This window comes from Lipomyces chichibuensis (assembly GCF_038497645.1).
Source record: "Lipomyces chichibuensis strain CBS 12929 unplaced genomic scaffold V1513scaffold_8, whole genome shotgun sequence".
NCBI lineage: Eukaryota > Fungi > Ascomycota > Lipomycetes > Lipomycetales > Lipomycetaceae > Lipomyces > Lipomyces chichibuensis.
In genome coordinates this window covers 351,319-367,165 of record NW_027117460.1, presented here as the reverse complement: position 1 = coordinate 367,165, position 15,847 = coordinate 351,319, and the positions used below count along the sequence as shown (strand labels likewise).

General features: G+C 47.0%; 5 protein-coding genes across 5 annotated transcripts; 4 read left to right on the top strand and 1 right to left on the bottom strand.

Annotated features, from left to right (window-relative positions):
• Positions 1 to 549: 549 nt before the first annotated feature.
• V1513DRAFT_441381 (ABC-2 type transporter-domain-containing protein) lies at positions 550 to 5,515 on the top strand (the record flags this gene model as incomplete). Its single annotated transcript, XM_066897518.1, has 3 exons — positions 550 to 1,174; positions 1,229 to 1,834; positions 1,884 to 5,515. Coding segments are annotated over exons 1-3 (4,486 nt in total), but the record flags the coding sequence as incomplete, so codon positions are not given.
• A 207-nt stretch (positions 5,516 to 5,722) lies between these two features.
• Positions 5,723 to 8,124, top strand: V1513DRAFT_463406 (thiamine diphosphate-binding protein). The gene is made up of 2 exons (XM_066899967.1): positions 5,723 to 6,749; positions 6,800 to 8,124. The coding sequence occupies exons 1-2, from the start codon at positions 6,188 to 6,190 to the stop codon at positions 8,053 to 8,055; spliced, it is 1,818 nt and encodes a 605-aa protein (XP_066754734.1). The 5' UTR covers positions 5,723 to 6,187; the 3' UTR covers positions 8,056 to 8,124.
• A 136-nt stretch (positions 8,125 to 8,260) lies between these two features.
• On the top strand, positions 8,261 to 9,178 carry V1513DRAFT_441374 (replication factor A protein 3). Its single transcript, XM_066897517.1, has 3 exons — positions 8,261 to 8,451; positions 8,520 to 8,622; positions 8,685 to 9,178. Exons 1-3 carry the CDS (start codon positions 8,302 to 8,304, stop codon positions 8,750 to 8,752), a joined length of 321 nt encoding a protein of 106 aa, XP_066754733.1. The 5' UTR covers positions 8,261 to 8,301; the 3' UTR covers positions 8,753 to 9,178.
• On the top strand, positions 9,179 to 11,237 carry V1513DRAFT_441372 (DNA polymerase alpha subunit B N-terminal-domain-containing protein). The gene is made up of 2 exons (XM_066897516.1): positions 9,179 to 9,608; positions 9,665 to 11,237. The coding sequence occupies exons 1-2, from the start codon at positions 9,223 to 9,225 to the stop codon at positions 11,163 to 11,165; spliced, it is 1,887 nt and encodes a 628-aa protein (XP_066754732.1). The 5' UTR covers positions 9,179 to 9,222; the 3' UTR covers positions 11,166 to 11,237.
• Positions 11,238 to 11,308: 71 nt separating this feature from the next.
• V1513DRAFT_376623 (P-loop containing nucleoside triphosphate hydrolase protein) lies at positions 11,309 to 15,481 on the bottom strand (the record flags this gene model as incomplete). Its single annotated transcript, XM_066894932.1, has 3 exons — positions 11,309 to 13,402; positions 13,461 to 14,237; positions 14,288 to 15,481. The coding sequence occupies 3 exons, from the start codon at positions 15,479 to 15,481 to the stop codon at positions 11,309 to 11,311; spliced, it is 4,065 nt and encodes a 1,354-aa protein (XP_066754731.1).
• Positions 15,482 to 15,847: the final 366 nt, after the last annotated feature.

The window sequence follows — 15,847 nt, the reverse complement described above, 5'->3', positions numbered from 1 at the left end:
TGGCTAATTAAAAACAATGAACAGGAACGTGAAGGAACAGGCTTTAATGAAAAAAATTTAATGTAAGTTAATAAGTAGTTTACGCATGCTGCATGGAGAGTAAGCAACATTTCACTATTCGGGATTCACATTGAACGGTTCCACTTACTACTTGTGTTTGTTACTATGCAGATAACGCCCCCACTTTAGCCCAAACGTCAATTTGGCAGCAAACCTGCGCATGCCAGAAAGTCAGTTCGCCCTTCCGCATGCGATTGGTATTTCTGCTCCTGTACTCAACTTCTCTTCGATGGCTTTGCGCAAAGTGACTCATTCCCAATTGAGTTGAAATAATTACAATTGCCGACAAAGTTATATATATATATTACTTTTTTCGGACTTCACGATTCGGAGGAAAGAGTGCATTTGTCACCAATGGATTGTGAAGCATGTTTGTTTTTAAGCTTTAGCTAACCGTTTCCGAACTTGTGTAAACTTTATTCGCTATCGATCACAAAATTCCCGCGACGCCGGGGCCATAGGACCCATCGACATACAATACATCAGGATATCCCCGATTCCCATGAAAAGATTCACGTCAAGATTTCACTCACTCGGGTTTTGTCTGGTCGGTCAGTTGGGACTTATAATTCATCCCACCCCCGTGAATTGAAATTCAAGTGCCTGCTTGCTAATCAGATGGTCAAATTTGTCAGCCAGCGGCCACTAGTTCATCCGCAGCCTCGTAGGATTTGAAATTGGACGAATTAAACCGTGCACGTTCCCTTGCCTGCACTAGACGTATATAATACCTACCTTAGAGAGGTATATATTTTCGTAGCGTCAAACGCGGTTCAGCAGTTACGAGATGTCGACGGCAGGCAGCAGTGGCTCGATGGCATCCACATTGGGAACACTCGAACATCGAAACACCACGATTAGCGACGGTCGGTGGGGTGAGGCCGTCGAGGGTGCTGGTGTTGATGTAGCCCAGGCGGAGCAAGAGTTTGAGGAACTTCGACAAGAATTATCACGTACCTCGAGAATTTCACGCATTACTTCATCGCGTTCGGATGCCGGAGGATATGATATTGAGAAGCACGCTGTCGATGACGAAGAGGAAGGCTGGGATTTGGAAGCTTGGATACGGAATGAAACGAAGAAGGAGCATGACTCTGGTCTCAAGCCAAAGAGGGTACATTAGTGAAAATGGAATCGCTATTATGGTACGCCATTAACAGTCCTCTAGATCGGCGTGTCCTTTAAAAGTCTCACTGTCACGGGAGTTGGAAGCGGCACGAACTATGTCCAGACATTTGCCGACGCATTTTGGGGATTCTTCGGCCTGGACATCTGGAACTTTATCAAAGCACATGGTCCGGCGCGCTTGCGACCCAAGCCAACCATTCGGACAATTATTCAGGACTTCAGTGGACTCGTTCGAGCGGGAGAAATGCTTCTTGTGCTGGGATCTCCTGGTTCTGGCACTACTACATTACTACGTGCACTCACCAACCAACGAGATGGATATGTTGCGGTCGATGGCGAGGTTATTTACGACGGCATCGACGCTGAAACAGCCGCCGAACAATATCGTGGAGAAATTATCTTCAACTCTGAGGATGACAATCATATATCAACGTTGACAGTTTCTCAGACACTGCGGTTTGCATTGAGCTTGAAGACCCCGGCGATGCGAATTCATGGAGAGACGAGAGCGGAATTTGTTGACAAACTTCTTAACTTGTATGTTAAGATGTTTGGAATTGAGCACACTTTGAACACGTTAGTGGGTGGTGACGCGGCAGCCAGAGGTATTTCCGGAGGTGAAAGAAAGCGAGTGTCTATTGCGGAGGTAAGCGTTTCCTAGATATGTTTACTTGCTTACAACTAACAATCATTAGGTCCTGGCCAACAGAGCTGCAATCGTCGCGTTTGATAACTCTACTAGAGGCCTGGATTCATCGACAGCGGTTGATTATATCCGTTCACTCCGAATCATGACGGATCTGATGCACTCGACTACTATTGTGACCCTGTACCAGGCTGGCGAGTCTCTATATCGTGAGTTCGACAAAGTCTGCTTAATTGACTCTGGGCGCCAGATATTCTTTGGTCCGGCCGAAGAAGCTCGACAGTACTTCATAGATCTTGGGTTCGAATCGCTGCCTACGGTAACGACTGCTGACTTCCTTACATCCGTTACAAATCCAGTAGAACGCCAGATACGACCGGGTTTTGAGGATCTGGCACCCCAGACTCCGGAAGCCCTTGAAGCGGCGTTCAAAGCATCTCGTTATTATACAGACTCTCTGAAAGAGATCGAGGAGTACCACAATGAATTGCAGAATACCGGGCACGCTTCGGCTTCAGAGTTCGTTAAGGCAGTCGCAATGCAAAAAGCGAAAAGTTTGGGCAAGGCTAGTCCTTACACAGTGTCGTTCGTGCAACAAGTAGGCTACCTCGTTAAGCGGCAGTTGCAGCTGCAGTGGCAGGATCAGGTTTCTCTGCGGTCGAAATTAATAAACTCGGTCGTCATTGGCCTGGTCTTTGGATCGCTGTTCTATAACATTAAGCAGGACACCAGTGGTGCTTTCAACAGAGGCGGGATAGTTTTCTTCGCTCTGGTCTTCAACGGCTGGGTGTTGATGATTGAGTCGGGTATGGTTATCGCGGGCAGAAGTCTTGAGAATAAACACCAATCATTCGGCATGTATCGGCGATCTGCCTTGACGCTGGCCAAAACGATTGCGGAATTGCCGCTTCTATTCGTTCAGATCACTGTGTACATTCTATTCCTTTACTTCCTTTCGGACCTTGCACAGACGCCCGGACAGTTTTTTACATGTGTGCTCTTGATCTTGACGTCAACTTTTGGACTGCTCTCTTTCTACCGCGCCGTCGCAGTGTTCTCGAATGATTTCCATGCCTGTCTCAGGCTTGTTGGTATGATACTTTACGTTTTAGTTTTTGCCGGAGGTTACGTCAAGTCACAATATTCCATGCCATGGTGGTACCGGTGGATCTACTATATGGACCCGCTGTCATACGCCTTCTCGGCGCTTATGTCCAATGAGTTTCATCAACGCGAAATGCTCTGCGCGCCTGATCAGCTGGTCCCCGCGCTCGGCCCACATGGATCGCCAGTCGATATCACTAACCAGGCTTGCATAATCCCTGGATCTGAGCCTGGACAAATGTATGTTAACGGCGATCGATACGTGAACATACAATTTGGTTACGAACGACATGATTTGTGGCGCAACTTTGGTATTCTCATTGCGTATTTTCTGTTCTTCCTGATGGTACAAGTGGTCGGGTCGGAGTTGATCACTTATAGCACTGCAGGCGGAGGTCAAGTCAAACGATTTGTCAAACAGCGCAAGTCGGCGCAACTGCAGTCGCAGTCGACAGTGGAGACGACTGTCCCTGACACAGCCACGACAACTTCATCATCGCCAGCTACGTCTGAGAAGGTGGTTGATGAAGAGAGACCATCATATGTCAGGCAGGAAGGACCTCTATTCACTTTCCGAAACGTGAATTACGTTATTCCGACACCAAATGGCCCACGTCAGCTCCTCGAAGACATCGAAGGGTACGCTGCACCGGGAAAATTACTCGCTTTGATGGGAGCCTCCGGCGCAGGCAAGACGACGCTCCTGAACGCACTCTCGCAGCGTATGACATTTGGAACTGTTACCGGTGACTATCTTCTTAACGGATCGGCTCTGGGTAAAGATTTCCAGCGAACGGTGGGATTCGTGGAGCAACAAGATCTTCATGAAGCAAACCAAACTGTCCGAGAGGCGCTGAGATTCTCTGCTCGATTGAGACAACCTGCGGATGTACCCTTAGAAGAGAAGTACGCGTATGTTGAAGATATTATCAATCTCCTTGATCTCGGCCCGATTGCGGACGCGCTTATCGACTATGTTGGCTGTGGATTATCCGTCGAAGAACGCAAACGTGTGACAATCGGAATAGAACTGGCTTCTAAGCCGCGATTGTTGTTTTTGGACGAACCGACGTCTGGTCTTGATTCAGAAGGTGCATTTTCTATTGTCACTTTCCTCCGCCGGCTTGCTCAAGCTGAGAACCTCAGTATAATTTGCACGATCCATCAGCCATCTAGTATTCTGTTTAACCAGTTTGATAACCTTTTGCTTTTGAATCGGGGAGGCAAGACCGCATATTTCGGACCAATTGGGGACAATGGCGGCTCGTCAGTTATCAGCTATTTTTCGAAACGAGCGGCTGGTCCGGCACCTGACGAAAATCCGGCCGAGTATATTTTGGAAGTTGTCGGTGCAGGTATTCGTCGGTCAAAGACAGATTGGTTCCGAATATGGCAGGACTCAGAAGAAAAGCAGAACCTGGGCAAGGAAATCAGCCGGTTGATTGAAACGAGAAAAAGTAATACTGCCACGGAACAGCGACCGGGAGAAGATCTAGAGTATGCAGCGCCGCTGATGGAGCAGATCAAGGTTGTCACCATACGGTTATGGCTGGATTTCTGGAGAACCCCTTCGTTTGGGTACTCGATAATTTTCATCTCGGTCATGTGTGGCATTATTTCCGGTGTTATATTTTTCCAACTCAAAAATTCGATTCTTGACATGCAATCTCGGGGGTTCTTGATGTTCTTCGCTATTATCGTCAGCATTCCGACGGTTAACGCGATTGAGATTCAATTCATCCTGGCGCGAGACTTGTACGAACTTCGTGAACGGAACGCGAAGGTATACTCCTGGATCGCCCAAGTTACGGCCTACATTATCTGTGTGACGCCATACGCGATTCTTGGATCAGTGACTTTCTTCCCGATTTTCTGGTACATGCCTGGCATGTATATGAAGGCATCAGTTGCTGGATTTGGGTTCCTCGCTGTTCTCTTGCTTCAGCTCTGGCACAATTATCTTGCGATATGGCTTGGTGCTTTTGTTCCTTCGCTGATTACGGCAGGCATCATCAACCCGTTCTTCTTTGTGATCACTGAGGTCACAGTTGGTATCATGATTCCGTATACTGCGTTGAACGGATTCTTCAAGTACTTCATATACTGGGCCAATCCCTTGAGCTGGATTGTCCGCGCAATCGTCACTACAGCACTGCATGACGTTCCAGTTATCTGCGGCGAGTCCGAACTAGCGATCTTCACACCACCAACGAACTCGAACATGACATGCGACGAGTTTGCTGGCTACTGGGTTGAGAACTATTCTGTCGGCAGGTTACTTAACCCGGACGCAACTTCGAACTGTCAGTTCTGCCAGTACACTGTCGGTGATGACTACTTGCGTCAGATCGGATTCAGTTACTCAACGAGGTGGAGAGATCTTGGCGTGTTCTTTGGCTTTGTGGTGTGCAATATTTTTTTTGCGTATTTCATGTATTATGTGATGAGAGTGGTCAAATGGAATTGGATTGGAAAGTTGAAGAGGATGGTGAGACTAAGGTGATAAGCCAGTAATGTGTAATATTTTGAGACATATAGAGCATAGCAAAATAGATAAGAGTAGATAAATAATCAATGCATTTTTTGTACATATTAACAAGTTGTGTGGTTCCGAGACAAGAACAGGAGACTAAATTAAGAACTTGCGGGAGATCGACGAGCCGGTTATAGCCGAGGTAAGGGTCACACGTCATCTCGGAAGTCGGATGAAAATTGCCGGACGCGGCGCTGAACCAGGGAGGTGGACGGACATTATGCAGAATGAGGCCGGTACCTGCATCAGGGGAAAAAAAGAATGCTACAAGCAATTGAATTGCGGCGGTAAGAGAAGTAAATTGGTGTGGTTCTAAACGAGCTGCCACACAAGAAGTGCAAGCTAGGAAGAAAAGTTGTTCTGTTGGGGAAGGGGGAAGGTGGTATGACGTCAAGATATCTGGGACATCATCGCCAGTGCTTTGTTCAGATCGCGTCTCGCCATTGACCGGTGATAGGCACAAATCACCCGCTCCGTCACCTGCTCCACTAATTGCCACACATCCTTCACTGGCAAAATGCGGCTCCCCGTACACGGCGATGGTCTGATCTATACCAATTGACTAGTGAAGGCGGCGGCTATAATTAACCCGTCACGGCTATAAAACTACTGCTGCTCGAATTTCTTTCAGACTATTCTGTTCTGTGCTATATCAAGTTAATATTACCCCTCCCCATTTATCCTTAACTCGCCGACCTTTTTCAATATCTGACACGATGACGATGACTGAGACGGAGACGGAGACGGAGACGGAGACGGTCCCTCTTGGCGACTACCTCTTCCAACGTATTCACCAACTCGGGATCACCAAAATTCTCGGATGTCCTGGCGACTTCAACATGGCCCTTCTCGACCACATCTTCAATGTCGAGGGACTGGACTGGCTCGGCAACTGCAACGAGCTCAACGCCGCCTATGCTGCTGATGGCTACGGCCGTATCCGCGGTCTACCTGGGGTTATCGTCACGACATACGGCGTTGGCGAGCTGTCAGCCATTAACGGCATCGCTGGTGCCTTTGCTGAGCATGTCCCTGTGTTGCACATCGTCGGAACGCCGGTACGTCCCGAGATGGAGTATCGCATGTGGATGCATCATACTCTTCCTGCAGGGTCTGATTCAGAAAGCCCCGATCACCATGTGTACAAGCGAATGAGCGCTCCAGTGAGGTGCGTTTGTGCTGCGCTGGACGACGTCGACACACTTGCAGAAGAGATTGATCGTGTGCTGATTACTATTTGGCGCAAATCCTTACCTGGATATATCTATGTTCCACTTGGCAAGTTATCTTGTTCAATGGGTTGGAACGATGGTGCTAACGAAACTTAGATATTGTTAACGCACCCGTCCCTAAATCTAAGCTGGACGTCGAGCTCAAACTCAAGATCATCAACCCTGATCCTTCCCTAGAAGACGCACTCGTGCTCGACATCCTTGACGCAATTTACAAATCTAAGTCGCCAACAATTCTTGTCGACATTCTTGCTCGCCGTCATCGCTCACGCCACTTGGTCATGGAACTTATCGACAAGACTCGAATCCCATCGTTTTCAACCGACCTGGCAAAAGGTTTCGTTGACGAAGATCATCCTGCGTTTGTCGGGCAATATAACGGCCGGTTGTCACTCCCTGGTGTTGCGGAAGCTGTCGAAAGATCAGACGTGGTCATCAACATAGGGCCATTGATCAGTGACTCGAATACTGGTGGCTTCACGCGCTTTATCGAAGACAAGAACTTGATCGTGCTACATCCTTCCTATGTCGAAATTTTTGGTGTGCGTCATGAAGGGCTTCATTTCCTTCCCATTTTGGAGAAGCTCGTCGCGCAGATCGACAAGTCAAAGTTGCCCAAACTCAGGACTGTGGAGTCATTCAACATTGGTCCCTCTAAAGTTGTTGAATCTCCTGCAGATATCTCCACCTCATATTTCTACAAGTATATTGGCGATAACTTCTTAAAGGCCAATGATATCGTTTTTGCAGAGTCGGGCACTGCACAGTATGGTATAAACGAGGCCAGGTTTCCAAACAATATTAACTTTACCACTCAGTTGTATTACTCTTCCATTGGTTTTGCTCTACCCGCTGCACTAGGAGCCTGTGTGGCTCAGAGAGAAATCGAAGCTGAGGGAGGTGCGAAGGCGCGTGTCGTACTTTTTGAAGGTGATGGCAGCGCAATGATGACGATTCAGGAATTGTCCACAGTTACAAGGAATGGATATAACCCAATAATCTTCCTAATTAACAACAGCGGATACACAATTGAGCGCGCGATTCACGGACCAGAAGCCAAGTATAATGACATCTCACCGAACTGGCACTGGACTGAATTGTTCAAGACGTTCGGTGCTGACGAGAGCAAGTACTTTGCCGCCAAAGTCACTACAAAGAAGGAATTTGAGGACTTGCTGGCGAGCAAGGAATTCGCTGAGGCGGAAAGCAAGGCGAGGTTTGTGGAAGTTGTTATGGATAAGATGGATATCCCCTGGCGATTGTCAGGACAGATGGCTATCATGGGTGAGAAGGTGAAACAATGGACCATTGATTACAGCTCAAAGAGGGGAGAGGTTCCTCGAGCGCTGTAATTGGTATAGATTTTCGTATTTGACTTCTGTATGCTCTAATACAATATATGTCCTTGCAGGCTGCGTTAATAAGTCGTATGAATTGAGTAAACTTGTGCTTTCGGCAGAAATATTGCAACATAGTTCGCAGAAACTGTCTGTAAAGTCGTCATGTGCCGTGCGGCTAAAGCGACAATTGGGACTGGCTGGATCCCTTTGAGGTCCCGCAATTTGTCTAGCATATTCTCTGTACACTTACTATTTACTATGAGCAGCGAAATTACTCCCCGTGCCAACGCTCCATTATTGCATTTATTTCAGGGCAAGGCTGTTCGTCTGATTGGCAAGGTCACCGAAGTTCGCGGCGAAACTGCCACACTTGACGCTGCCGGATCAGTCACTGTTTATGCCACTAGAGTACGTCCTGTATACCTACGGAATCAAAATCTTAAGGCCTAGTATTGACTGTATTACATCGAATCTAGGACAGCAATTTCAAAGAAGGAAATGTGTATGAAGTTATTGGCAGGGTACAGCCTGATCTTTCACTGAAAATGCTCGACGGGATTGATTTTGGCACGAATATCGGTACGTTATGATTGTATATAATAATCTGTCCAGTTACGGTAGTTATTGACGGTTAATTCCAGATATGGACAACGCGAACGCTCTTGCAGAGTTATCTCAACGCCACCATGAAATTTTCTTCGACAAGTAACAACGGTTAAAAAAGGTCAGCAGAATCACAAAGGCGGATGGCAATCGCCCCGATAAGTTCCAGAAATGTCGGAACTGTGTTGGATAGGATACGATATCTTGTTTGCATGGTTATTATTTGACTTCTGCATACAGCGAAGGGCGCTCTTGTGGTCTCTGTTTGCTTGTGTACATTAACAGTTATTGATTTAAGAATATTTATAACGCTTGTTCGACATGCGATTATCCGAACAAGCATTCTTATAGATTACGTCAATAATTCATTATTCTATAGGTTGCTCCTCGATCATTCGTAGCCACCAGAACATGATAGTCTCTTTCCCTAGGCCAACGCGTACATGACGCGTTCTCTGAAACGCGTGAACAGACCAGCCCCAACCCTAGCATCATGACTGCTCCACGCGTCTCTCTCCTCCAAGCATCCACATCAATTATAGCAGCATCAGTCTTAAAAGTCGCGACACACCTACTATGCCATCAATAGAGGAACCTACCATGGTGGCATATCTGGGCGATAATATTGACCCAGAAATTGAGACAATGTGCGAGTCCTTGCAGAAGTCGTACGCCATAAGCCCGTCCGACCTCTTTTACAAAATCGAATCCTATAGACTCGAACTCGCAGGCAAAAGCGACATTTCTACAGTTCCAGTGACGAAACAATTGCTTGATGACTTGCGGCAGGAATTTCAAGCGCAACTGGAGCGGAAACAAATGAAGCAGCGCGCTGCCAATGGTGGCACCCCTCAGATAATTTCGTCTTCGTCTCCTGCTCCGAGTGTCACACCTGCGAAACGGAGATTTGCTGGATCGGTAGCAACACCGACGCCACTGAAGAGCTCGCCATTTTCTGATAAGTGAGAAAACTTATGGTGACATAAGCTCGGAAAATCTTGCTAATAGGACATATTAGGAACAGTACGTTCGCGACGCGGACTGATGCGGGCAAGGTGCTTGAGACATTGAACAGCGAGATTGAAATCGACAGGGCAGACACATCGCCCGAGAAAGCCAAAATTACAGCATTTATGGACATAAAGAAATACCAATACAGAACCATGCGCCAGGTACTGCTTGAGGCTTCAGAATACCTGGATGAGCGGATAGAGCGATTTGCGGATCTTATCCAGGAGCAACTGGCCGACGAAGTACGGAGGAGCGACAAGCCAGACGCGGTACTGGTCACCGCGGCCGAAAGGCTTTCAAATCCAGCTGCGATTACGCATGATGATGTTATTGTTGTTGGAAGGATAGTTTCGGATTCTGTTCATGCGGCGGATTCATCAAAAGTTAATGAAACATCAGTGCTCTTAGAGACTAGCAGACGACTGGGATCCGGAGCCCGAGTGCCATTCAAGTTGTCGCTTGAGCTACAGGGTGAAGGCAAACAACAAGTGTCGCTTAGTTTATTTCCAGGTCAAATCGTGGCATTACGAGGATGTAACCCTTCTGGCTCTATGTTCATCGTCCGCGAGGTCCTGTCGATACCGGGGTTGCCTTTGCCGGTCTCACCGTTGCGAACTCTCCGCCAAACTGCATCGCTTCCTACGCGTATGATTATTGCCAAGGGACCATTTACCACACAAGATGACGTTGCCTACGCTCCACTAACCGAACTGATCGATCAGTGCATATCAGCCAAAGCTGACGTTGTCATTCTCCTCGGCCCCTTCATTGACGCTACGCATCGTTGTTTAGTCGATCCCAATACGTTGCCATACGCCAATCTTAACACACTTGAAGATCTTTTTCGGACAACGATCACGGCTGAACTTCGACGCCTTGAGTCGGCTCTTCCGACGGTTCAAACGCTCCTTGTTCCTGAATCAGGCCAGCGAGAGGCAGTGCAACGTCACGTCTCGTTTCCCACTCCGCCTGTCGGAGACGCGAAGAAGACGCTGGGAATGCCTAAGCGTTCAAAGTGGCTCAGCAACCCGGCATTCGTGGCTGTCAATTCATCTGTCCTAGCGATCGCGAACATTGACATTCTCATGCAACTCTCTAAAGTCGAGTACCTTCACCGCGTAGGGGCAAACGATACTTTCGAGCGCAATATTTTGGCCAGAGGAGTGAAGAACCTGCTGCAGCAGCGGTCGCTGTATCCAGTGTTTCCTGGACAGCCTGACGTTCCTCTAGAAATTTCATATCTCGGATTGGCTGAGATGAGCGTCGCTCGACCTGATATATTGATCGTGCCGTCTGACCAGAGATATTTTGCGAAAGTAGTAGATAACGTTGTGGCCATCAACCCGGGTGCCTTGACGAAGCTCCGAGCTGCGGGGACTTACGCAGTGGTTGATATCGCGCCGTTAGAGGATGCTAAGACAGCGGTCGCAGACAGTGAAGAGGCGGAGAATGAGCTGATATTTCATAAGGTGTGGGAACGGTGCCGTGTTGATATTAAGAAGATTTGATGGTATGGATTAAGGAAGTTTCACTCTGTAGATTAGATTGGTAAATTTATGCTTAATTGCGATTCTAGATTTTCTATCTATGTAGTATATATATCCCCACAACTAAACATAACTGACAAGTCTATTATCACCCAACCCCATGTCTAATTCTTTTCTAATGCTTGCAATTGTACGAGTTCAAAATATTTGCTCCGATTAGCCAACAACTGTTGATGCGTGCCACTCTCCAAAATCTTTCCGTTCTCAAACACATATATGACGTCAGCATTCTGGATAGTACTTAATCTGTGTGCGACCGCGATTGTTGTTCGACCTTTCGCAGCTTGGTCCAGTGCCGCCTGTACGATTTTTTCGGATTCACTGTCTAGTGCTGACGTAGCCTCGTCTAGTAGCAAGATCTTTGGTTTCCGAACAAGGGCCTTTGCGATCGCGATCCGCTGTTTCTGGCCTCCAGACAAAAGAGAACCCTTTGTACCGCAAATAGTATCATAACCCTCAGGTAGCGACGTAATAAAATCATGGATATTCGCTTGCTTGCAAGCTTCGATGATCTCTTCGTCAGTCACGGTACTAGGTGACCCTAGAGCAACGTTGTACCTGACTGTACCAGCATAAAGAACCGGCTCCTGTTGCACCAAGGCGATGTTCTTTCGATATTCCGACACATTGAGTGTCGAGATATCGCGCCCATCCACAAAGACCGTACCCCACTGTGGTCGATAGAATGATTCGATCAATCCAATAGTCGTACTCTTTCCGCACCCTGACGCACCAACCAGTGCCACAAATTGTCCTTTCTTGACAGACAGATTCAAGCCTCTGAGAACAGGCACATCAGACCGAGTGGGATACCGGAAATAAACGTCCCGGAACTCGATTTCACCATTTATCTCGTCTGTTGGTATAACACCGCCTTCCGTGCTCCATGCATCAATCTCCGGCTCGGAATCTAATAACTTTTTGATATTCCTGCCAGCTTGCAAAGCTTTGCTCATTTCAGGCGCAAACGAAAATATCGTAGTCGCATTCTCTAATCCAAAAATCACAATAATGAAGATGATGAAAAACTGGTTTATCGAATATTCACCGCTGGCGACAAGAATACCACCATAGTAGAAGGCAAGGGCGATGACATAGTACTGCATTCCACGACCGATCGCTACAAGCGCAGCGGACTTTATATTCGCAATTCGATTACGTTCGATAATGACTGCCAAGGTCCTTCGGTAACCGTCTAGAATCTCTTGTTCTCTGGTAAGCGACAATACAGTTCGAATAGATGAAGTAGCTTCGCATGCATAGTTGGATGATTTGGCGTGGTGCCCCGTCATGGTCTCCGAAAACGCCGTCATAAACTTGAATCGGAAATACCCAATGGCAAGCATAACAGGAACCGCGCTCAAAAGAGCTAAACCTAGTTTATATCCAAACGCAACGCAAAATATGAAGCCCCCAAAAGAGGTCACTATTGACTCCACCAACTTATTCGCAGTCGCTCCACCAACTGATTCTATACTTTGGGCATCTCTGGCAAGAGAAGAGGTCAAGGAACCGGTAGTGTGCTCACTGTCATCAAAATATGAGATGTCCTGGCGTAATAAATGACGGAAAACAAGAGCGCGAATGCGGTGAACCAAGCGACTGGATGAATAGCCAAACATACCGCCAGATACGCAACTACTAATCAAAAGTACAACTGCCTGCATGAACAGAAAGGCTGCAACAGCATAGACAGTTCTTCTGAGCATTGCATAATCATTTGGGTTATTGTACTCTTGAATACGCTGAATAGCCGTACCGTACAATACCGAAAGACCAATGTAGGCCATACCGGTAATCGCACCGGAATACAGACCTATAAGTAAAACTGTAAGATCCCGCCTGGAAATGCTGTAAATCATGGAGATAATATCGACAACGGAAGCCGGTTTCGTAACCTCAACCTTCTTGTGGAAGATCGCACTAGCAACTGTTCGTTTGGTTTGTACCCCGGTCAAAGCCGATCCAAACTTTGAAAGCTCTATTCCAGTAGCATCAGCTTCTGCGTCGTCAGTAATGCTGTCAGATGATTCGGTGGTTTCCTTCACGGCCTCGATACTTTGGGCCCGAACAAGGTTGTAGTATTCGCCCTTCATATCAAGGAGTTCTGTATGGGTACCTTGCTCAATGATTTCGCCAGTTCGCATAACAATGATTAAGTCGGCATCCTTGATGGTAGAGAGGCGATGAGCAATAACCTGTCATTAAGTGTTACAAATTTAGATCTGGATAAGGTAAGCAACCAAGAACACATACGATGGTAGTTCTCTTCTTCGATGCTCGATCCAAAGCTTCCTGAACAACTCCTTCACTTTTTGTGTCCAATGCAGATGTAGCCTCATCCAACAATAGAATCTTAGGATTTGCCACGATCGCTCTCGCGATAGCGATACGCTGCTTCTGACCGCCTGACATTAAAATTCCGCGCTCTCCCACACCCGTATCTAAACCGTTCGGGAGAGTTTGAATAAAGTCCCACGCGTTGGCCTGCTTGCAAGCATCGACGACTAGCTCACGTTTTTCGACATCCGAGGCATTCTCGTATGGTGTCCCAATCAAACCATAGCAGACATTTTCAAAAATGGAGCACGCAAAAAGACTAGGTTCCTGAGAAACCAATGCAATCTTCTGTCGAAGCCACCGCGTGTTCAAGTTCAGGATGTTGCGTCCGTCAAGCAAAATCTCGCCACTAAGAGGATTGTAGAAGCGCTCGATCAAGCCAACAATAGTACTTTTGCCGGAACCAGATGCGCCTACGAGAGCAACAGTCTTTCCTGCGGGGACCTTGAGACTGAAGTCGCGGAGAACAGTGACATTGGGACGAGACGGGTAGATAAAGCGCACATTGCGGAGCTCAATGTCTCCCTTGACTTCGGCCAAACGCTCACCCTCTTCAGAAGACGAATCAATTGCCGATTTACGATCAATTGTAGCAAAGATCTTGGTCGAAGCTGCAATCCCAATCGAAATGCTAGTGAGGTAGGGAGATATAATCGTAAATGAAAATGCACCCTGAGAGAGCGTAAAGGTAGTCTAAAGAGTGTTAATAGAGGTATTCACCGAGTTTCATCAAGAATATGTACCGTCATTAAAGTGGCAACGTCAATTTTACCCTCAGTCAAGAGTCTGATTCCCTGCCAATACGCGAGCGCATCAATACTCATCGAAAACAGGAATGTCAAACCAGATCGAAGACCACTGGCGTATCCTGCCCTAATGCCCCATTTCTCTGATGAGGCAAGGAAGCTATCATAAGCCCGGGCCATACGGTCTTGAATGCCGAATGCCTGGACATTACGAATGGTTGAAATCGTTTCTTCCGCAAGACTGCCACCGACTGAATACCCTTCTTGAGACCGTTCTGAGAACTTCGTAATAATTTTTGACCCAAAATAAGAGGTAAGAATAATCATGATAACATTTCCAATGATAATCGAGGATAGGATATATGACCGAGAGTAGGCGATGATAACGCCAGCAATAAACGTTGAAGAGTGAGATAACACGTAAGACACTTTCTCGGACATAGCATCCTGGAGAAGCACAGTATCTGATGAAATGCGAGTGGTGATCTCACCAGATCCTAGCTTGTCGAAATAACCAATATTTTGCCTGAGTGTCGCGGCAAGGTAATGCTCCCGAATCCTAGATGACAAGACGTCTGCCCGGTCGATAAACACAAATGCCTTAGTGAACGTCAAAATAGTGACTGCGATTCCAAGCAAAAAAAAGTAGAGCGAGAATCGACTAACATTCCGGACAAATACACTGTTGTCCATGTAATTGTAGTCGTATCCATATCCCGTACTGTTATACGACTCATAGTAAAACCCGTCCTTTGTAATGTTGTAGTCTGCATCATATGTCGAATTATACCAATTATAGTAAGAGCCATTGAAATACGACATCATTGATCCAGATGGTAAGTCGGTAAATTCTTGAGTAGCTGCGCCAAACACGATCGCCAAGAGAGGTCTCATGATACCTTCCCCAACGGAAACTACGACACCGAGGGCAAGGATCGCAATGTCCTTCCTCCGTGCATATCGAAACAATCTGAGAAATGAAGCTTGAACTGGCGAAATATGGACTTGCTCGCGCAGTGTTTCGGCATCTTGATCAGGTAGGCCAGCGAATACGTCGTCAAGACCAGCGATTGCGGAGTATCCCTTGGCCGTGGATTCACCGTCAGACCCAGAACCTATTTGACTATTGAGGGCCTGCTTTTCGTTTTCATCGCTGTCAGAAGACGAGAGCAGAGACTCCTTTTCCGCCATGCCTGGTTGGTTTGTTTGCCGATATACAGAGGGGGACAGCCAGAAAAGATATTTACAGATTGGAGTACGGCTGCATCATATTTCACTGACGCGTCAGCGCCATCAAGATTCAGAAAGAACAAAGTTAAGCAGATGAAACTTGTGTGGATGACTCTTAGCGTTGGCCACCAAAAAGTATCGCGTTATGGAATGAAGACCAGTTTAGTTAATTGATGCCTTCAAGTGCACCGCATCCAGAATAGTGAGCCGTGGATAGCAAAAATATGTCAGCATTTGTACATCAGATGGTGGCTTGCGAGGACGACTACAAGTAAAAGCTACAGCCAGCATGTCGTTATCCGAAAGCAAAATCTATTGATTTGCCAA

Coding starts and splice junctions, on each gene's coding strand:
- V1513DRAFT_463406 (XM_066899967.1), top strand. CDS start 6,188: ATGACGATGACTGAGACGGAGACGGAGACGGAGACGGAGACGGTCCCT. Junction 6,750..6,799: donor ATATATCTATGTTCCACTTG/GCAAGTTATCTT, acceptor AACGAAACTTAG/ATATTGTTAACGCACCCGTC.
- V1513DRAFT_441374 (XM_066897517.1), top strand. CDS start 8,302: ATGAGCAGCGAAATTACTCCCCGTGCCAACGCTCCATTATTGCATTTA. Junction 8,452..8,519: donor TCACTGTTTATGCCACTAGA/GTACGTCCTGTA, acceptor CATCGAATCTAG/GACAGCAATTTCAAAGAAGG. Junction 8,623..8,684: donor TGATTTTGGCACGAATATCG/GTACGTTATGAT, acceptor GGTTAATTCCAG/ATATGGACAACGCGAACGCT.
- V1513DRAFT_441372 (XM_066897516.1), top strand. CDS start 9,223: ATGCCATCAATAGAGGAACCTACCATGGTGGCATATCTGGGCGATAAT. Junction 9,609..9,664: donor AGCTCGCCATTTTCTGATAA/GTGAGAAAACTT, acceptor AGGACATATTAG/GAACAGTACGTTCGCGACGC.